The 22,814-nt window shown below is 38.9% G+C and overlaps 1 protein-coding gene across 1 annotated transcript; it reads left to right on the forward strand.

Annotated features, from left to right (window-relative positions):
• Positions 1–8,047: 8,047 nt before the first annotated feature.
• Positions 8,048–10,215, forward strand: LOC107810815 (3-ketoacyl-CoA synthase 2-like). Its single transcript, XM_016635646.2, has 2 exons — positions 8,048–8,826; positions 9,228–10,215. Exons 1-2 carry the CDS (start codon positions 8,116–8,118, stop codon positions 9,990–9,992), a joined length of 1,476 nt encoding a protein of 491 aa, XP_016491132.1. The 5' UTR covers positions 8,048–8,115; the 3' UTR covers positions 9,993–10,215.
• Positions 10,216–22,814: the final 12,599 nt, after the last annotated feature.

The raw sequence follows: 22,814 nt of genomic DNA on the forward strand, positions 1-22,814 counted from the left end.
GTAGTTCCGTGAACATTATTCTGTTAAGAGTACTAAACGAGATGCAAGCTGAAAATAAACTAGTACCAAAGGTGCATACTTTGTCTAGATTCGACAATTCAAGCGTTGTGACGAAAGGGGAGGTAACACTTACTACATTCGCAGAAGGGGTTGTCAAAGATACAAAATTTCAGGTGGTAGAAATGGAAATGGCTAACAATATGATTCTCGGTAGACCATGGATCCACGAGATGGATGTCGTTCCATCTACCTTACATCAAGTTATTAAATTTCCATCACCATGGGAAATATGTCAAAATCAGGGGGATCAACAGACATCCAGGAACATCAACTCCGTAGCAGATTCAAATACGAGAAACGAATAAAAATAGCACAAAAAATCCAATTGAGGATACCATAACACAAGCCTTAACTGAACAAGGGCGAACTAATGCGGACTCAAGGCCCGATTCCATTCAAGAACCAGAGGAAAATGAAAATATTAAAACAACGATTGAAGAACTGGAGGCTGTAGAGTTATTTACGCAATGGCCTGAAAGGAAAGTCCATGTTGGGTCCAACCTAAGCCATGACACGAAAGGTAAGTTGATTGAATTTTTAAAAACTAACGTGGATTGTTTAGCATGGTCCCATTCTGATATGACAGGAATACCACCGGAAGTAATGACCCACAAGTTAAATGAAGACCCATCATATCCACCTGTCAAACAAAAGAAGAGAAAGCAGGGGACTTTCAAAAATCAGGTGATTCAAGATGAGGTTCAAAAACTATTAAAAATTGGGTCTATCCGCGAGGTAAAGTATCCTAATTGGTTAGCCAATATTGTTGTAGTACCGAAAAAGAATGGTAAATGGCGAGTTTGTGTAGATTACACAGACCTTAACAAAGCTTGTCCTAAAGATTCTTTTCCATTACCACATATAGATCAACTGATTGATGCTACTGCGGGCATGAGTTGTTAAGCTTTTTAGATGCATATTCAGGGTACAACCAGATCAAAATGTATCCCCTAGATGAAGAAAAATATTCATTTATAACAGACATGGGGACTTACTATTACAAAGTAATGCCCTTTAGTCTCAAAAATGCTGGTGTAACGTATCAAAGATTGGTAACTAAAATGTTCCAAACACATTTAAGGAAAACTATGGAGGTCTACATAGATGATATGCTCGTTAAAACTCAACATTTAGGGTATCATATATCGCACTTGTCTGATACGTTTCAGATCTTACGAAAATTCAATATGCAGCTAAATCCCGAGAAATTGCATTCCACGTCTCTTCAGGTAATTTTTTGGGTTTTCTTGTTTCTAACCGTTGTATTGAAGTAAATCCCACGCAGATTAAAGCCGTTGAAGAAATTCCTGACATGCTTACAAGTAAAAAAAAAGTGCAGAGATTGACAGGAAGAATTGCAGCCTTGGGGAGATTTATTTCCAAGTCATCAGAAAAATGTTTTAAATTCTTTTCAGCTCTTAAAAAGCAAGATCGGTTCGAATGGACTGAGGAATGTCAACAAGCACTCAAAAACTTGAAGACATACCTATCAAATCTGCCGTTGCTCGCAAAACCGAAGGTTGGGAAAAGGTTACTCATTTATCTGGTTGTGTCAGAAGTAGCGGTGAGTGTTGTTTTAGTTCGTGAAGACCAAGGTAAACAGTCTTCGATTCATTATGTTAGCAAATCATTGTTAGATGCGGAGACGTGGTATCCTCAATTATAAAAGCTTGCACTCACATTAATCATGACATTTAGAAAACTAAGGCCTTATTTTCAATGCCACCCTATTTCCGTAGTAACTGCTTATCCATTGCGCAATATATTATACAAGCATGAGTTGTCAGGTAGGTTAGCCAAATGGGCTATAGAATTAAGTGAATATGACATCACATACCAGCCCAGAACCGCTATAAAATCTCAGATGTTAGCAGATATTTTGGCTGATTTCAGTCAAGGAATGCAGTTAGAAGCAGAAAAAGAATTACAATTGTTCAACGTGTCTAATCCGGGAATTTGGACCTTATTTACTGATAGCTCATCTAATGTGAAGGGGGCAGGCTTAGAAATTGTTTTGGTACCACCTACAGGTGAAACCATTCGACAAGCCATAAAATGTCATTCTATAACTAACAATGAGGCGGAATATGAAGCTGTGATTGCAGGTTTAGAACTGGCACGTGAACTCGGCATTTATTAGATTATAATCAAAAGCAATTCGCAGCTTGTAGTTAACCAAATGTTGGGGACTTATACAGCCAGGGAGGCATGAATGCAGCAATACTTAGAGAAGGTACAAGATTTAATTAGGCAATTTCAAACCTGGAAAGTCACACAGATACCAAGAGATGAAAATATCTAGGCAGATGCCCTAGCCAATCTCGCATCTGTGGTAGACGTGGAAAGCAATGAAAATGCCTCTGTAATTCATTTGTTTCACTCAGGACTCGATCCAGACAAAAATGAGGTAAATTTCAATAACTTAACCTGGGATTGGAGGAATGAGATTGTTGCTTTTTTGCAGTATGGTATCGTCCCTAAAGACAAGAAAAAAGCTCACGCACTTCGAAAAAGGCTGCTCGATATCGTTTAAAGCAAGACAATCTTTATCAAAAATGTTCGGTGGTCCCTTAGCAAGATGCCTCAGGCCTTCTCAAATAGAATATGTAATAAAAGAGATACACGAGGGGCATTGTGGAAATCACGTAGGAGGGAGATCACTGGTAAGAACCATGATTAGAGCAGGTTATTATTGGCCTAAAATGGAAGAGGAAGTGGTGAATTTTGTGGCTAAATGTGATAAATGCCAAAGATACGGTAATAACATGCATAGACCTGCGGAGTTGCTACATCTGGCCATTGCACCGTGGTCTTTTATGAAATGAGAGATGGATATCGTGGCTCCACTACCACAAGCAGAAGGACAGGTAAAATTCTTTCTTGTACTCACTGACTGCTTCACTAAATAGGTAGAAGCAGGAGCATTTAAGCAGGTGCGAGAAAAAGAAGTCAGAGATTTCATTTGAAGAAATATCATATGTCGATTCGGGGTACCAAAGGAAATCGTGTGTGATAATGGCCCGCAATTCATAGGCGCACAAATCACAAAATTATTTCAAAGTTTGCAGATCAAGAGGATTACTTCCACGCCTTATCATCCAGTGGGTAATGGACAAGCAGAATCAACAAATAAAGTCATTGTCAACCATTTGAAGAAACGATTGGAAGAATCTAAAGGTAATTGGCCAGAATTATTACCTGGTGTTTTATGGGCATACCACACAATAATAAAAATAAGCACGAGAGAAACACCATTCTCATTGGTATATGGAGCTGAATCTTTAATTCCAGTTGAAATAGGGGAGCCAAGCACGAGGTACACGCAAGCGTCAGAAGAATCCAATGAAGAAGAAATGCGCATAAACCTTGATTTACTTGAAGGAAAAAGGGAAGCTACACTAATAAGAATGGCAGCACAAAAGCAAGTCATGGAATGATACTACAATCGAAGAGCATGACTAAGATACTTCAAGATTGGGGACTTCGTACTCAAGAAAGTTTTTCAATCCACGAAGGCGGCCAATGCGGGTAAATTAAGTCCAACCTGGGAAGGACCCTACAAGATTCATGGTATTGCGGGGAAAGGAGCATACGAGCTGGAAACAATGGATGGCAAGATATTACCTTCACATTGGAATGTCGTTCACCTGAAAAGATACTATTTCTAAGGAGTACCCACGGTCAGGTGTCCTCATTTTAAAATTCTATTTTTGAATTGTTAAAATTTTACTAACGATTTTAGATAATAGGCAAAAAGCTAGCCCGTACTAAATGATGAATCACGACCTGCAAGGCACGTGGAATAAATTAAAATTCCCGGTCTAGGGTTACACCTATTCTAATAGAAATTGATACGGGTTAAGCAGTCTTTATCTATAATCGCACCTCCGAGTCTCATTTGTTTTATTCCTTTATAGGAAGAGGACCAAACAAGAGGAGTAATCAAGTTCTCGAGACTTCATACTTCAAAGCTCAAACACTTGGGGGACTGTATAATATACATAGACATATGTATAAAGAAGGCAAAGAAGATTGGGGAATAATCAAAGTTCAAGCCTGAAAAGTTTACTCATTGAATGGGTCAAGTGCAGAGTAAAGGCCAATGAAAGTCAAAGAAAGTCACAAGCTAAGGCCAAAGCAAAACCTTATCATAGTTAGATTAAAGGTAATGTACTGAAACGGGTTATAAATAGAAACCTTGTGTTTTTGAATTTTTTTTAAATCTGTTGTAAGGAAAACAGTTACGAAAAAGTTATAAAAGTTACTTAAATACATGTAAAGTGTTATTTAAAACTTAGGCAAAGTTCAAATAAAAACTTGTCAAAGTTATTTCAAGAAACATGTATATTCCTATTTCTTTTGTCATATATTAACACCATTATGAAGTTGAGACGTCTTGTTCATTAAGTGTCGAATATAAAAGGGCCCTCTTTTATAAAATTCATAATTGATTTAAGCATTCATGGAGTTAAAAAAGCATTTTGCAAAATATATTGAATAAGTCATTCAAATATAAAGGCAAGAATGAGCAAAATATAAGTTCAAAAGTAACTACAAAAACTTCTTAATATTAAAAAGTTTAGACTAAGTATGAAATTAGTCATAAACTAATAGTTACTTATACAAAATGGCCCTAAAATGGTCTGGGAACTTAATGTTTTCAAAACCCTCAAAAAGTACCAATCAAAGGTTAACCATACGTCAGCTCGACCTGATTTCCTCAAAAGGTTACCCTCAGCAGGAGCTTCGATGGTAACTTGCCTCAAAGCTTCACCTCTGCTCGAGGAACCAACCTTAGTGTAATAGACAGTTGAAGGAGGAACAGTTGAAGGAGGGACTGTAGAAGGAGTAAAAACAGCCTGAGGAGTCGAAACAACCTGGGGAGGAGCAGCAACGGTAACAGTCACGACTGGCAAAGAGGGTATCAAAGGAATGGGTGTAGAAAAAGAAGCAAGGGGTGCTTCATCAGAAATTGGCTCTAAACTTTCACTACCAAACCCATGGGCAAAAAGTTGTTCAACAGAATCATGAGCAGCAGCGGGAGTATCATCATCAGAAATCACCAATGAGGCTTCAACAGGCTCGGTGGAAGGAATAGAATGAGGGGGAGATGCTTCATCATCTAAAATAATTCTTCTTCTAGCCCTTGGCCTTTTTATCAGAGAACCCCCGTCTTGTTCTTCTTCCTCCCCAGAGTCTTGGTCGATAGTAGCCTTCCTTTTTGATGAAGAAACTAAAATTATCTTTTGGGTCCTTATCTAAAGAAATTCTGAAAGCTACGACGGCCTCAGCACTTATGCCTCGAATGGGAAATCTTGACAAAAAGAAGGATCAAAATAATTTTTGAAGTAAATAATAAGTAAGGTAGGAAAAGAAAAAAAACTCTTACCGTGAGTTTTCACTTTCCAGCCAAATCAATGAGAGAGATTTTTCCAAGACCTACCGTCCATCGGAGCGGTACGTAATAACTTTTCTACCCAACCACAGAAATTGGGAATCTCATTGATAATTCCCATGGTTGCTAAAAAGAAAAGGAAGGAAATTAAAATGGCGATCATCAGAATTAAAAAAAAGGTACGAGAAGGTTAAAAAAAACTCACATGCAAAATTCCACTTCTCGGGAAAGAGAACATTTCCATCACCCACTAAACCAACAGTGGGGGCAACAACAAATTTGGCATACCAGCCACGATCTTTATCATCTTTTGGGTTGACCAGAACACTTTTACTTCTTGCTACTAAAGTAAAGATTCCTTGGCGAAAGAGCTTGGGAGAATAGAGGTGGATTAAATGAGAGAAAGTAAAAGGCACACTAGCCAGGTTGGTTAAGTGCCTCAAACAGGCAACGACCCTCCACACAATAGGGCCAATTTGTCCTAAGCAAATATCGAAAAAACGACAGAATTCAAGTATAACAGGGTCAATAGCAGGCTTAAAACCCATCGTGAAAGGGTAAGTGTAAACAAAAGAAAACCCAATTAAATAGGAGGTGATTCTTTGGTTCGCATTAGGGATTATAATGGGAAAGTCATGGCTCCAATGGAAATCTCTACGAACTATTGAAATCAGAACTTCAGTGATTTGAGTTGGGTAGATATCAGCACGATCTAATGAAGATAGTTGATTTCTAAGGGATTCTCTATCATTGTATAAAGATAGTTTCGCAGGAACAATTTCATCCACTAAAGGTTCACGAAGAGGTTCAGTGAGTTCTTTACCTCTAGATGAAGACCTTTGAGAAGAGAACCTCTGGTTCTAGATGGAGGAGTAGAACTCGATGAAGGAACAGAGGGAACTCGTGATGAAGAAGACCCTAAACTACGAAGCCTTCCTCCTCTCCTACTTCTAATAGGAGCAAGAAAAAGGTTGTCAACAATGGGGACTCTCCGAGGGTTAGGGTTTGAAGAAGACATAGTAGTACGAGGAAGAAGAAACTTTGAATTGAATATTCTGAACTTCTGAGAAAAAGACAAAGGTAAAAAGTTAAATTTATAATCAGAAGCAACCGTCAAAGGAAAAGGCGCAATGATGGAAACGTCATAATGAGAACTGTCGCCTCGTAATTGGTGAAGCTATAAAAAAGCCTTCAAAGGCGCTGAAAGGTTGCAGAGCCAATCAGGAAATGCCACGTGTCATGGACATTAAATGGAAGAGATAGATGAAGTATCAGTTCCAGAGAAGAATTAATGGCGGCAAATATTCCCGCTTTAATGAGGTCCACTTCCCAAATATTCTATTGATGAATAAATGGCAAGTGGGGGGACTATCTGTATTGGGAAAAATTAAGTTTATGTATGGAATATATTATAAGATGACACGTCATGACACGTGGACCAATCAAAGAAGCATAAGTGATGAAAAATAATCAAAGAAGGCACGAGCTTCAATAGGCACGAGCAGATGTTCAGAGAAAAAGCAAGAAAGAGATACTTGAGCCTTTTTATGATTGAAGGGAATGAATCTGATAGTAAATATGGCATAGATACGTACTATTGGGCATTAAATACAGAAAACGTTAAGGAATTTGTATTGAATTAAATATGATTGCTGACTATAACGTTACATTAAATGTCATTAAATGTCATTCATAGACAATAATGGCTCAATTATGGTAGAAACGAAACGTATTACCTTGAAATAGCTATAAAAGGAGAAGACTGATCATTTGTAAGGATACGAAATATCATCGGAATATACTGATTTACTTTGCTTTCTTCTGTTCATCTTATTATTATCAAAATCAATTTCCTTTATGCATTTTATTTTTTGATTATCAGTAACCCGAGTTCTTCTGAAATAAAGTTTTGACGGAAAATTCATATTTTTGGTTAAACATATGGTCCTAAAGCATCTGTAGGCAATTCGCGTGAGCTACACTAGCGCCCACCCTATAAATCTCCTTGGAAGTATCATTCTTCAAGTAAGCATTTCCTCTATTCATTTTTCAAATATATATTTTTTTTGTTCTACAGATGTAAATTTTATTACAGTTAGCTGGACTTCATGTATCCAAACAATATTAGTCAATTGTGGAGTTCAAAGAATTTCTTTTTTGCGTAGATTAATCTATAAAATCTGCTATCGTTTCTCACCAGTAAAAAAATGTCGTTAGCTTCATTCTTATGATGAGTAAAACTTTCTTCCCACACACATAGAGGTATAATTTGGTGCAAGGTGTTTAATTTCATTAGTTTAATGTAAAAATTGTATGTTAAGCAATAGGGTAGCTGCGTACATAACACAACGACAACGGTCCTTTCCCAGACCCTGCATGAACGTGAGATGCTTCGTGTACTGGACTGCCCTTTTTTATTGTATGTCAAGCAAATGGAAACTTGATATGTAAATATGTATAGATTACAAAACTCACTTTTCATTACTGTTATAGGAAATAATAAAGGGCACATTACTACAGTAGGAGGCGGTACCTAGAGTGGACAAGGACAACTCTGCTTTTTGACTCTTTAAATCTCTGGACCTTGATCTGCTTGGAAACTCATCATACAATCTTAATTTCTTGTTCTACTAATTCTCTTCTCTTAATCTACAACAGCAATGGCAGAAAATGCTGGAGAAGTATGCCAGTCAAACCTGCCCAATTTTCTTCTCTCCATTAGACTCAAATATGTAAAACTTGGATACCATTACCTAATATCAAATGCAGTTTATCTCCTCATCGTCCCAATTCTTGCTGCTGTCGGACTTCATCTTTCAACCTTTACTCTTGAAAACCTAATGAACCATCCTGTCATGTTGAAATCTTTTTCAACTCTCGTTGTTTACTTAACGACAGTTTACTTCGTGAGTCGTCCAAGAAATGTTTACTTAGTCGATTTTGCATGTTATAAGCCACCTCAATGTTTTATGACATCTAGACAAGGTTTCATAGAAAAAATGTCCGACATTTTGGACGAAGAAAGCTTAAATTTTCTAAAGAAAATCTCGAAGTGGTCAGGTTTAGGTGAAAAGACTTACGTTCCAGCCGAGTCAAAGATCCCATCAAGTGTTCCAATGAGTATTAATCAAAATGAAGCGAAAATGGTTATCATTGGTGCCATAGACGATCTATTGGCGAAAACCGGAGTCAAGGTTCAAGAGATTGGGATTGTTATCGTCAATTCTAGTGCGTTTAATCCAACGCCATCTCTTTCTGCGATGATTGTCAACCATTATAAGCTTGGCGTCAATGTGATTACCTATAACCTCGGCGGCATGGGCTGCAGTGCTGGACTCATTTCTGTTGACCTAGCTAACCGGCTTTTACAGGTTGGTATATCTTCATATAATTCTAAATTTTCAGGTTGAGAAACAATCGAACTAAATAATTAAGAGTGTGCTTTCTTCAACTACTTAAGTTTTAAATTAGACGGTCATATAATTCAATATGGTATCAGAGCAGGCAAGATGTCTCAAGTTCAAATCGTGCCATCATCCAATATGCAAAAAGTATTGAGACATAATATGATTAATTGAAAGTGCAAGCACTTTTAAATGATAATGTAACACAACTGAAAAATTCTCCACCCTTTAATTTGAGCATTTTCTCTGAAAATTTAAGGCGTAGGAACACTCTTATGTTCCAATAAGATTTAAAAACTAAAAGGTGTATGTCATGATTTTCCATTTCTTGGTGATCAAAATTGTTGATGTGTCAAATAATTGAACAGGGGCAAGCCAACTCTTATGCACTTATAGCAAGCACGGAAATAATATCATCGGCCTACTATTCGGGGAAGCTGAAATCAAAGCTTTTATCAAATTGCCTTTTCCGGATGGGTGCATCTGCTATTCTCATGTCAAATCGTTCCTCCGATCGTAGACGCTCAAAATATCAACTGATGCACGTCGTTCGCACCCATAAAGGTGCGGATGACAGAGCATTCGGTTGTGCCTACCAAGATGAAGATGAGGATGAAAAGAAAGGCGTGTCATTGTCAAAAGACTTAATGGCAGTTGCTGGTGAAGCCTTAAAAACTAATATCACAACTCTTGGCCCTCTAGTCCTCCCCATGTCCGAGCAACTCCTCTTTTTCGCCTCCTTAATCGCGAGAAAAGTCTTTAAAAGGAAAATGAAACAATATATCCCTGATTTCAAGATGACGTTCGAGCACTTCTGCATTCACGCAGGGGGGAGAGCAGTATTGGATGAACTTGAGAAGAATCTGGATCTCCCAAAAGTGCTTATGGAGCCTTCAAGAATGACTCTTTATAGGTTCGGAAATACTTCAAGTAGCTCAGTGTGGTACAATTTGGCCTACTCCGAAGCCAAAGGAAGGATAAAGAAGGGTGACAGAGCGTGGCAAATAGGTTTCGGATCGGGCTTCAAGTGTAACAGTGTTGTTTGGCGTGCGCTAAGGACTGTCGATGCAGCCAAGGAAAAGAACGCCTGGACAGATGAGATAGAGGATTTCCCTGTTCATGTAACCTATTAATGGTTTTATATATCTTGTTTAAATACTATGTATAACCTAAACAGTAAACAATGGTCAGTAACTGAAACTATAAACTCAGTCAAAATCACTCTAGTATATCTGTATACGGATTGTGCACCTAATGTTTGTACAAGTACGCATCTAAAATTACAAAATTGTAAGTCAGATGGGGCACCATTGCACCAGTAAAAATTAGATCGTGATTATTAGGATAGTAATTACATTACGCAACATAATAATAAAAATATATTTGTTCATCATAATATAATTAACAATAAAATATGCAATGTACTATTTGGTTGCACAAGAACGACATTGGATAGATTATTTTTATTTTGAAGTGTATTTTCTACATACAATACTTAGCTCATGAGTATCTAATGATCCGAACAGTATGACATAATGATGATATGAAACAAAACAAAAATAAAGAAGGAGAGGTAAAGACATTACCTTGTAAAAGATGGTCACGTGAAGGAAATGTCTTGATGGCACAAAGCAATTGGAATGACAAATAATTGGAGTCGGACATTGCATCAATAGAGTTGAAGCAGCGAAGCTTTTTGAAAACTAAGCGATGGGCAGTGCGACGCGGCCTCACTTTCTTGCGTTAACCAGAGCGAGGCGACGCCCAACGCAAGAAAGTTGGCGCGTTTCACGCTGTGACGCAGGTTCAAGGTTATTTTGTCTCCTTTTTGGGTTTGAATTTGATTATTACGTCTAGGCTTTTTCTTATATCTATAAAAAGTCCTTAAACACAATTTTTACAATATTTTTGACCAAGAGAGAGCACGAAGCTGCCGTGAAGGCCGGAGTTCATCGGATTTCATCTTTTCTTCCACCAAACTTAGTAGTTTTTATTATCTTTTTATGATTATTATTGGACTACCATGTCTATGTAGAGCTAAATTTCACGTTCTAGAGTTGTGGCTCTTTCATGACTATTATTATTCGGATATTGATTTTGGTTTCTTGATTTATCGTATCGGTTTATTTATTCAATTTTACGCTTAATTATTTGATTGCTTGACCACCAATTGAATATTATTTACAAAATCTAGAATTGAACTCGAAAGTTGAAATTCTAGATTGCATATAGGATCGAGTAGAGCAAGTTCTGAAACCTAGGCATCAGGGAAGGGATTCGCAGTTAGGATAAACATATATTTATTGCCTTGCTTGGTTATTATACGGAAATTATAAATGCATTCTTGTTGATTCTAACTCTATAGACATATATGTGTTAGGTTAGCCTGAATAGACGAGTAAGAGATCGACAGATTCTTATGAGTAATATTAACTCTGTTAACCAATAAATTAGATGAATTAATTAGTTAATTCAACTGAAGAATACAATAGGATTTTAAGGTAGCCATAACTCTAGATCATTTTCATCGCATTGATAACGTAAAAATTTGTTCTTCTTTTGTTCAGAGTTCATTATTTATTTTAATTAGCTTAGAGTCAAATACTTCTTGGATTAATTCTTGTCTAGATAATTAGGATAGTCTAATTTAGTTAATAGTTGATAACAAGTCCTTGTAGGTTCGACACTATCTTATCACTCTATTACTTGATGATCGTGTATACTTGCATATACGTTTGGCCGTAATATTTTGGCCTTTGAATCTCAAGGGAGCTCCAAACTTACAGCTTGTTTAGATGGTTGTTATTTTTCATTTAATAATGTATCGTATAGTATTGTATTGTATCGTATAGTATTGTATTGTATTGTATTGTATCATTTTGATGTATATAATTTTGGGTAAATTGTAATGACTATCGTCGTTTTATGATGTCATGCATCAATAATATGAAAAATAAACTTACAATATTAAGAACAAGTAAGGTCTGAGGTAGAATTATTATCTAAAAGATAGCGTAAAGGATAAAATAGCATTATTTAAAAATAAAGAAGGGCAAGATGAGAGGAAAAAATAAGGTAACGATGCTATCACACCAAATTGGTTATTCCATAGAGTGGTACTGTGATGACCCAAAAGGTCATCACCTGTTTTAGAAATAAATTCTGTGTTTCGAGCCTTAAAGTCTCCCTTTTGTCTCACCTCGATATGCGTGTGCAATCCGGGCGTGTATCTGAAAAGCCATTATGTGAAAATCTGTAAAAATGATGAATTCTATTTTTAAAATAAATTTAAGTTGACTTCGGTCAATATTTTGGGTAAATGGACCCGGACCCATGATTTGATGGTCTCGGAGGGTCCGTAGGAAAATATGGGACTTGGGCGTGTGTCCGGAATCGAATTCCGAGGTCCCAAGCCCGAGAAATAAATTTTTGAAGAAAATTGTTTTCTGGAATATATAAGAGTTTTTGAAAATGAAAGATGTTTGAAATTGATGGTATCAGGCCCGTATTTTGATTCCGGAGCCCGGTACAAGTTTGAAATAATAGTTAGGTTGAATCTGTAAAATTTGGTAAAGATCGAAATTGGTTTGGTATAAAACGAACTTAAAGTTGAGAAATTGGAAATTTTGGTGTTCTTGAAAAATTTCATGAATTTGGGGTTTAATTCATAGTTGTTGATGTTATTTTGGTGATTTGATTATACGAGCAAGTCGGTATGATGCTTTAGGTTAGTGTGCATGTTTGGTTTGGAGCCCCGAGGGCTCGGGTGAGTTTGGATAGACCACGGAGTAGGATTGGACTTAGGGAAATGACTGTTGCAGATTCAGCTGTGTTGCAGGCTCTGATCTCGCAATTGCGAGCCCAACAGGCTTGGCAATTGTGAGGGATTGATCGCATTTGCGAAGAAAGCCTTGCCTGCCAGTGTTCACAATTGCGAACCTCCCTTCGCAAATGCGAAGCAATTAGGAAATGACCAGTATCGCAATTGCAACTAGTTGTTTGCAATTGTGAGGTTAGCAGAAAATGTCCAGGTTCGCATTTGCGAGCTTCGCAATTGCGATGCTCTTGTCGCAATTGCGACTTCTGCAACCAGTTAATTGGGATTTAGACGGATTTTTCCTCATTTTTCAAACTTTCTCAAAACCTAAACATCTTTGGGCGATTTTTCAAAGGCAACTCTTTTTCCAAACCGATTATACAAGCGAATTGGTGGTGGAAACAAGAGGTAAAGCGGTAGTTGAGGTTTGAATTATTTTCGTGGCATCGAGGTAAGTGTTTGGTCTAACCTTAGCTTGAGGGATTAGGAGTTGTGTCTTATTTGCTATGTGTTAATTGTGGAGTACGATGTATAGGCATGGTGATGAGTATCTATACATCGGTGTCAAGCATGTCTGTGGGTTAATTGTTGTGACTCCGTTGAGATTTATTCATGCTTAACATATTGATTATCATTGTTGGTTCCCTTGTCGGGATGTTATTGTTATGATATTGTCTCCCTTGCCGGGATGTTATTGTTATGACATTGTCTCCCTTGCCAGGATGTTATTATTTACGATATTATTTCCCTTGCCAGGATTATTTTGTGATTGATGTTGATTTGAAATGGAATCGGGTTGTACGCCTGCAACGAGGTACGTGAAATGGGAGCGGGTTGCACGCCTCCAACGAGATATGTGAAATGGGAGCGGGTTGCACGCTTGCAACGAGATATGTGAAATGGGATCGGGTTACACGCCTGCAACAAGAAAGAAATGAAGTGAATAGTGTGTTTGTTTTCCTCATTATTGTTGGCAATTAAATTCTGTTTTCTTTACATTCCTTTTTGATATTCTGTTATTATCTGATACTCCCCGCAACATGTTCTTTCCCCTTCCCATCTTTACTGTGAATATCTGATTTTATTTTCCGTTGTATATGATTTAACTGCACAGGTTTATTTAGTAGTCTGGTCCTAGCCTCGTTACTACTTCGCTGAGGTTAGGCTAAGCACTTACCAGCACATGGGGTCGGTTATGCTGATACTACACTCTGAATTGTGTGCAGATACTGGTACCAGAGCGTTTGGACCGTAGTGACGTTGCTGCCTTCAGTCCAACAGGCCACCCAAGGTAGTCCTGCAGGCGTCCGCGGGCCTTGGCATCTCCTTCTATCATTCCTTTTCTGTTTTTACTTATTCAGAGACAGATTCATGTATTTTTATTTAGACCTTATTTATAGTAATCTTAGACAGTCAGTGAAATTGTGACACCAAATTCTGAGTAGAGTAGTATGTAGACTTCCGCAGTTTGTATTAAGTTAAATTATCAAATTTTCTCTTCCGCTTTATTAATTCCTCTATTTGTATGATATCTACTCATCACTGGTAATGGTTTAAAACTAGAAAATGGTTAAGAAATTAGAATTATTTGGCTTTCCTAGCTTTCACTAGTATGCACCATCACGACTCCCGAGGGTGGAAAATTTGGGTCGTGACAAGTTGTTATTAGAGCTCTAGGTTACTTAGGTCTCACAATTCACGGACAAGATTAGTAGAGTCTGAGGGATCAATACAGAGACGTCTGTATTTATCCATCAGAGGCTACAGAGTTAGGAAAAACTTTGCATCTATTCTTCTCTGTCGTATGATTTTGTTCTCTCACTACTAAATTGAACCCTCTACTCTTGTTCTTTCACGAATGGCGAGGTCACGTACCGCTTCTTCAGTCGAGCGGCAGTTCATATCGGCGATGGATCAACTACATTTTTAGACACCTTGTAGAGATTGGACAGGTTTACCAAGCTCTTCACTACCACTTTCAGCGATTCATCTTTTAAGGATCCCCAAGATTATTTAGACGGCTGTCATGAGGTTCTCAGGAACATGGGGATAGTGGAGACCAATGGGGTCGAATTTGCCGCTTTTCGCTTGTCTGGATCCGCCTAGACTTGGTGAAGAGATTATTGTTTGGCTAGACCAGCTGAGTCAACAACTTTGACTTGGGATTAGTTTTCTCAGCTATTTTTGGAGAAGTTTCTTCCTATCACTCAAAGGGAGAACTATCGGAGGCAATTTGAGTGTCTTTAGCAGGGTTCTATGACTGTTACTCAGTACGAGACAAGATTTATTGACATGGCTCGTCATGCTCTTCTTATATTTCCCACTGAGAGAGAGAGAGTGAGGAGGTTCATTGAGGGACTCATTCAGCCTATTCGATTGCAGATGGCTAAGGAGATGGAGAGTGAGATTTCTTTTCAAGAGGCGTCCAATGTGGCCAGGAGAGTTGAGATGGTTCTATCATGGGGGGTGGTCAGGGGTTAGACAAGAGACCTCGTCATTCTGCTAGGTTCAGTGGTGCCTCGTCTGGAGGCAAGGATTCTTTTGGTAGGGGCTATCCTCCTAGGCCGTTTCAGTCAGCACTTCAGGTTTCTCATGGTACTTCAGGTGGCCATAGTTCTCACATGCAATATTATGATCAGCAGCCTTATAGTGCATCGTCATCTCCTATCAGTGCACCTCTGCTTTAGAGTTTTCAAGGTCTTCAGTTCTGGCAGCTGAGGGCTTGTTTTACTTGTGGCGACATGAGGCATATTGCTAGATATTACCCTCGAGCATCGAACAGTTCTCAGCACTAGGGTTCCTATGCCATGGTTCAAGCATCGAGTGTTCCACTGCCTACCCAGCCAACTAGAGGTGGAGCTGGAGGTGCTAGAGGTGGAGGTAGAGGTATTAAAAGTGGAGCTCAGGACGCTAGAGGTGGAGGCCAACTAGCAGCAAGCCTGAGGCTGAGGCTTCTGATGCAGTTATCACAGGTACTGTTTTGCTTTGTAGTAGAGATGCTTTAGTTCTATTGATCCAGGATCTACATACTCCTATGTGTCATCTTATTTTGTACCATATTTGGTCATGCCTAGTAATTCTTTGAGTGCTCATGTATATGTTTCTACACCGGTGGGTGATTCTATTATGGTAGATCATGTCCATCGTTCATGTATAGTTGTGAATGGGGGTCTTGAGACTCGAGTAGACTTATTACTTTTGGACATGGTTGATTTTGATGTCATATTGGGGATGGACTGGTTATCACCTTACCACGCTATCTTGGACTGTCATGACAAGAATGTGACCTTAGACTTGCCGGGGTTGCCTCGTTTAGAGTGGAGAGAGACTCCTGGTCATTCTACCCGTAGTATTATCTCATATATGAAGGCTCGACGTATGGTCGAGAAGGGGTGTTCAGCTTATTTGGCATATGTTCGTGATTATAGTACCGAGGTTCCTTCTATTGATTCTGTGCATGTTGTTCGTGAGTTCCCTGAGGTATTTCTTTCAGACCTGCCGGGTATGCCACCCGACAGGGATATTGACTTCTGCATTGATTTGGCTCTGGGCACTCAACCCATTTCTATTCCGTTATATCGTATTACCCCGCTTGAGTTGAAGGAGAAGTTGCAAGACTTGCTTGATAAAGGCTTCATTAGACCCAATGTCTCGCCTTGGGGTGCACCGGTGTTGTTTGTTAAGAAGAAAGACGGATCAATGAGGATGTGTATAGATTACCGGCAGTTGAACAAGGTTATAATCAAGAATAAGTATCCATTACCGAGGATTGATGATTTGTTAGATCAGCTTTAGGGTACCAAGTATTCTCGAAGATTGACTTGAGATCTGGCTACCATCAGTTGAGGATTAGGACATCTGATGTCCCTAACACAACTTTCTGCATTGGTACGGGCATTATGAGTTCTTGGTGATGTCATTCGGGTTGACAAATGCCCCAGCAGCTTTTATGGATTTGATGAACCGAGTATTCAAGCCTTACTTGGACTCGTTCGTGATAATCTTCATTGATGATATTTTGATTTATTCCCGCAGCCAGGAAGAGCATGAGCAGCATCTGAGGGTTGTTCTTCAGACATTGAGAGATAGTCAGTTGTATGCTAAGTTTTTGAAGTGTTAGTTCTGGTTGAGTTCAGTTACGTTCTTGGGTCATGTCATATCAGCAGAGGGTATTCAGGTAGATCCGAAGAAAATAGAGGCAGTCAAGAACTGGCCTAGACCCGCATCAGCTATAGAGATCCGGAGTTTCTTGAGTTTGACAGGCTATTACCATTGGTTTGTGGAGGGATTTTCATCTTATGCATCCCCAATGACCAGGTTAACCCAGAAGGGTGTCTAGTTCAGGTAGTCGGATGAGTGTGAGGCGAGCTTTCAGAAGCTCAAGACAGCTTTGACTACGGCGCCGGTGTTGGTTTTGCCCATATGTTCAGGGCCATATATAGTTTATTGTGATGCATCTCGTATTGGACTTGGTGCAGTGTTGATGCAGGATGGCAAGGTCATTGCTTATGCTTCGCGATAGTTGAAGATTCATGAGAAGAATTATCCAGTTCATGATTTGGAGTTAGCTACCATTGTTCACGCGTTGAAGATTTGGAGGCAATATCTGTACGGCGTGTAATATGAGGTGTTCACGGATCACAAGAGTCTACAATACTTTTTCAAGTAGAAGGAGCTAAATTTGAGGCAGAGAAGGTGGTTGGAGCTACTAAAGGACTATGATATCACCATCTTATACCATCCGAGAAAGGCCAATGTGGTGGCCGATGCTTTGAGTAGGAAGTCAGCCAGTATGGGCAGTCTTGCGTATATTTCGATCGGTGAGAGACCGCTTGCTTTGGATGTTCAGGCTTTGGGCAACCAGTTTGTGAGGTTGGATATTTCTTAGCCCAGCGGGGTGTTAGCTTACACAGTCGCTCGTTCTTTTTTATTGGAGCGTATCCGAGATCGATAGTATGATAATCCTCATTGGTGTGTCCTTAGGGACACAGTGCAGCACGGAGGTGCCAAGTAGGTCACATTAGGAGATGATGGAGTTTTGAGGCTGCAGGGTCGAGTTTGTGTGCCTAATGTGGATGGACTTCGAGAGTTGATTTTAGAGGAGGCCCATAGTTCCCGGTACTCTATTCATCCGGGCGCCACTAAGATGTATCACGATATGCGACAGCATTATTGGTGGAGGAGGATAAAGAATGACATTGTTGCATATATGGCTCAGTGTTTGAATTGTCAGCAGGTAAAGTACGAGCATCAGAGACCTGATGGTTTGTTTCAGAAGATCTAGATTCCCGAGTGGAAATGGGAGCGGATCACTATGGATTTCATTGTTGGACTCCCGCAGACTCGGAGGAAGTTCGACGTAGTGTGGGTTATTGTTGATAGACTGACCAAGTCAGCACATTTCATTCATGTGGCAGTCTCCTATTCTTCTGAGAGGTTAGCTGAACTCTATATCTGGGAGATTGTTCGTCTTCATGGTGTGCCCGTGTCTATCATTTCTAACCGAGGTACATAGTTTACCTTGCATTTCTGGAGGGCAGTTCAACGAGATTTGGGCACACGGGTCGAGTTGAGCACAGCATTTCATCCTCAGACGGATGGGCAATCCGTGCACACCATTCAGATCTTGGAAGATAGGCTCTAAGCTTGTGTCATTGACTTTGGAGGCTCGTGGGATCAATTCTTGCCCTTATCAGAATTTTCCTACAATAAAAGCTACCAGTCGAGTATCCAAATGGCTCCTTATGAGGCTTTATATGGTAGGTGGTGTCGGTCACCGGTTGGATGGTTTGAGCTAAGAGAGGCTCAGTTGTTGGGTATGGATCTAGTACATGATACCTTGGACAAGGTTAGGATTATTTAGGATAGGCTTCGTACAGCTCAGTCCAGGCAACAGAGTTATACCGATTGTAAGGTTCGTGATTTGGCATTCATGGTCGGTGAGTTGGTTTTGCTTCAGGTGTCGCCTATGAAGGGCGTGATGAGATTTGGAAAGAAGGGCAAGCTTAGCCCTAGATTCATTGGCCCGTTTGAGAATCTTGATCAAGTGGGCGAGGTGGCTTACAGACTTGCATTGCCACCGAGCTTATCAGCCGTGCATCCAGTGTTTAATGTGTCCATGCTTTGGAAGTATCACGGTGATCCATCCGACGTGTTAGATTTCAGCACTGTCCAATTGGACAAGGACTTGTCCTATGAGGAGGAGCCGGTATCTATTCTAGACCGACAGGTTCGTCAGTTGAGATCAAAGAATTTTCCTTCTGTTTGTGTTCAGTGGATGGGTCAGCCTGTTGAGGCATTAACCTGGGAGTCCGAGTTCGATATGCGGAGCCGTTATCCCCATCTTTTCTCCGACTCAGGTACTTCCTTCTTATGTTCGTTCGACGACGAAAGGTTGTTTTAGAGGTGGAAAATGTGATGACCCAAAAGGTCATCACCTATTTTAGAAATAAACTCTGTGTTCTGAGGCCTTAAAGCCTCCTTTTTGTCTCACCTCGATATGCATGCGCAGTTCGGGCGTGTATCTGGAAAGTCATTATGTGAAAATCTGTGAAAATGATGAATTTTATTTTTAAAATGAATTTAAGTTGACTTCGGTCAACATTTTAGGTAAACGGACCCGGACTCGTGATTTGATAGTCTCAGAGGATCCGTAGGAAAATATGGGACTTGGGCGTGTGCCCGGAATCGAATTCCGAGGTCCCAAGCCCGAGAAATGAATTTTTGCAGAAAATTATTTTCTGGAATATATAAGAGTTTTAGGAAATGAAAGATGTTTGAAATTGCTGGTATCGGGCCCGTATTTTGGTTCCGAAGCCCGGTACAAGTTTGAAATAATAGTTAGGCTGAATCTGTAAAATTTGGTAAAGATCGGAATTGGTTTGGTATAAAACGGACTTAAAGTTGAGAAATTGGAAATTTTGGTGTTCTTGAAAAATTTCATGAATTTGGGTTTAATTCATAGTTATTGATGTTATTTTAATGATTTGATTGCACGAACAAGTCCGTATGATGTTTTTAGGTTAGTGTGCATGTTTGGTTTGGAGCCCAAAGGCTCGGGTGAGTTTTGGATAAGCCACAGAGTGGAATTGGACTTAGGGAAATGATTGTTGCAGATTCAGCTGTGTTGCAAGCTCTGATCTAGCAATTGCGAGGTCAGGCTTCGCAATTGCGAGCCCAACAGGCTTGGCAATTGTGAGGGATTGATCGTATTTGCGAAGAAAGCCTTGTCTGCTAGTGTTCGCAATTGCAAACCTCCCTTTGCAAATGCGAAGCCATTAGGAAATGCCCAGTATCGCAATTGCAACTAGTTGTTCGCAATTGTGAGGTTAGCAGAAAATGTCTAGGTTCGCAAATGCGAGGCCTTTTTTGCATTTGCGAGCTTCGCAATTGCGATGCTCTTGTCGCAATTGCGACTTCTGCGACCAGTTAATTGGGATTTAGACGGATTTTTCCTCATTTTTCAAACTTTTTCAAAACCTAAACATCTTTGGGCGATTTTTCAAAGGCAACTCTTTTTCCAAACTGATTATACAAGCGAATTGGTGGTGGAAACAAGAGGTAAAGCGGTAGTTGAGGCTTGAATTATTTTCGTGGCATCGAGGTAAGTGTTTGGTCTAACCTTAGCTTGAGGGATTAGGAGTTGTGTCTTATTTGCTATGTGTTAGTTGTGGAGTACGATGTATAGGCATGGTGACGAGTATCTATACGTCGGTGTCAAGCATGCCTGTGGGTCTAGTGTTGTAATTTTTGTGACTCCATTGAGATTTATTCATGCTTAACATGTTGATTATCATTGTTGGTTCCCTTGTCGGGATGTTATTGTTATGATATTGTCTCCCTTGCCGGGATATTATTGTTATGACATTGTCTCCCTTGCCGGGATGTTATTGTTTACGATATTATTTCCCTTGCCAGGATTATTTTGTGATTGATGTTGATTTGAAATGGAATCGGGTTGTACGCCTGCAACGAGGTACGTGAAATGGGAGCGGGTTGCACGCCTCCAACGAGATATGTGAAATGGGAGCGGGTTGCACGCCTGCAACGAGATATATGAAATGGGATCGGGTTGCACGCCTGCAACAAGAAAGAAATGAAGTAAATAGTGTGTTTGTTTTCCTCATTATTGTTGGCAATTAAATTCTGGTTTCTTTACATTCCTTTTTGATATTCTGTTATTATCTGATACTCCCCGCAGCATGTTCTTTACCCTTCCCATCTTTACTGTGAATATCTGCTTTTATTTTTCGTTGTATATGATTTAACTGCACAGGTTTATTTAGTAGTCTGGTCCTAGCCTCGTCACTACTTCGCTGAGGTTAGACTAAGCACTTACCAACACATGAGGTCGGTTGTGCTGATACTACACTCTGTACTGTGTGCAGATACTGGTACCAGAGCGTTTGGACCGCAGTGACGTTGCTGCCTTCAGTACAACAGGCGACCCAAGGTAGTCCTGCAGGCGTCCTTGGGCCTTGGCGTCTCCTTCTATCATTCCTTTTCTGTTTTTACTTATTCAGAGACAGATTCATGTATTTTTATTCAGACTTTATTTGTAGTAATCTTAGATAGTCTGTGAAATTGTGACACCCAATTCTGAGTAGAGTTGTATGTAGACTTCCGCAGTTTGTATTAAGTTAAATTATCAGATTTTGTCTTCCGCTTTATTAATTATTCCGCTATTTGTATGATATCTACTCATCATTGGTAATGGTTTAAAACTGGAAAAAAGTTAAGAAATGAGAATTATTTGGCTTGCCTAGCTTTCACCAGTAGGTGTCATCATGACTCCCGATGATGGAAAATCCGGATCGTGATAGGTACTTTTCGTTGTTACGTAACGAGGGATTTATTCCAAGGCTTAATTTTCTGCCCTTAGGGCGTGAGATCAAGCCCAAGGTATTGCATTTTTTTAACTAGTCTGTATATTCTTTCTCATTTTTTCTTTTTTCTTTTTTCCTTTTTTTTCTTCTTCTTTACTTTCTTATCCTTGTTTCTTCTTTTTTTTTTTCCTTTTCTTCAATTGTTGCTGATTCTTTTTTCCTTATGTGTTCCTATTGATTTTTTAAATTTTTATAAATTTTTGCTACTGTTTCAAAGTTTATAATTTCTGCCTGGAAAAACAAAAACTTTCTAGTGTTTATTAGTGAAGATTTATGCTTTGCTCACCATAATTATTAAATTATTTATTTTATTGATTTGTTAATATAAACTAAAAAGACGAATAACCCGAACCGAAACACAAAAGAGATCAAGTCAAAATCCAAAGCAATATGGCACCCGTAACCTTAAAATTCCGGATCCGCCTCCGAGGATAATTTTAAGCCACTATAAAAAGATGAAAGGTGAGTTTGAACCTTTTTTCTCAAAGTATTTGGACCGGTGAAGTTCACATATTTCACGCAGGAGCTCCATTAATGAAAAGGACAAATATATCATTAGAATATGAATGGACCAAAAAATATAACAGAAGGCAAAGTTGAGCATTTCTAGTTATACAGTGGCTAATTTTTGGACCTTTTCCCTCGTTATAATTTTGCTTGAAGAACACAACTGGCAGAAGATATCAGCAAAACTAAAAATAATAAAAATAAAGTATAGTTTCTCTGCCAAAAGCGATAAACATTGAGATAAAAAACGTAACATATAGAATCACTTGTATCACATTGAAATAAGCATTTCCTCTTCTGTTTACTTTTAATGTTTTTCAATTGTGTCTTGAAGAACATAATTAATTGATGTTGTTTGTTCAATGTAGTTTCTCAATGTGCAAATTTTTTTGATTCGCTTTTCTGCTGTCTAATTTCGGACGTATAAGACTTAATTATATTTATCATTAATCCACGTTATCTATCATACTAGGTAGTGGTAGAAAGTTTTATTTTTTTTATCAAAATTTGATTTGATATAAAGTTACAATAACAAAAGTTGAGACATTTAAGTAACTATCAAATCAAATAACAATACTAACTGATGGATATTATCTACATTCATATAGAAATAAAATATCCATTCTTGGATGTTGCATGGTTACAAGTTGGCACATTCTTTACACTGATGAGAATACTATTTACATACAGATAAAATGTGATGCATTCAAAAGCTATAATTAGTCTTCTTTGCAGTCTTTGACAAA

The sequence above is a fragment of the Nicotiana tabacum genome, chromosome 8 (genome assembly GCF_000715075.1).
Source record: "Nicotiana tabacum cultivar K326 chromosome 8, ASM71507v2, whole genome shotgun sequence".
NCBI lineage: Eukaryota > Viridiplantae > Streptophyta > Magnoliopsida > Solanales > Solanaceae > Nicotiana > Nicotiana tabacum.

Bases quoted from the DNA above. Each gene is read 5' to 3' on its own strand.
- LOC107810815 (XM_016635646.2), top strand. From the start codon at position 8,116: ATGGCAGAAAATGCTGGAGAAGTATGCCAGTCAAACCTGCCCAATTTT. The intron at 8,827-9,227 runs GTTGGTATATCT...ATAATTGAACAG, and splicing joins TAGCTAACCGGCTTTTACAG to GGGCAAGCCAACTCTTATGC.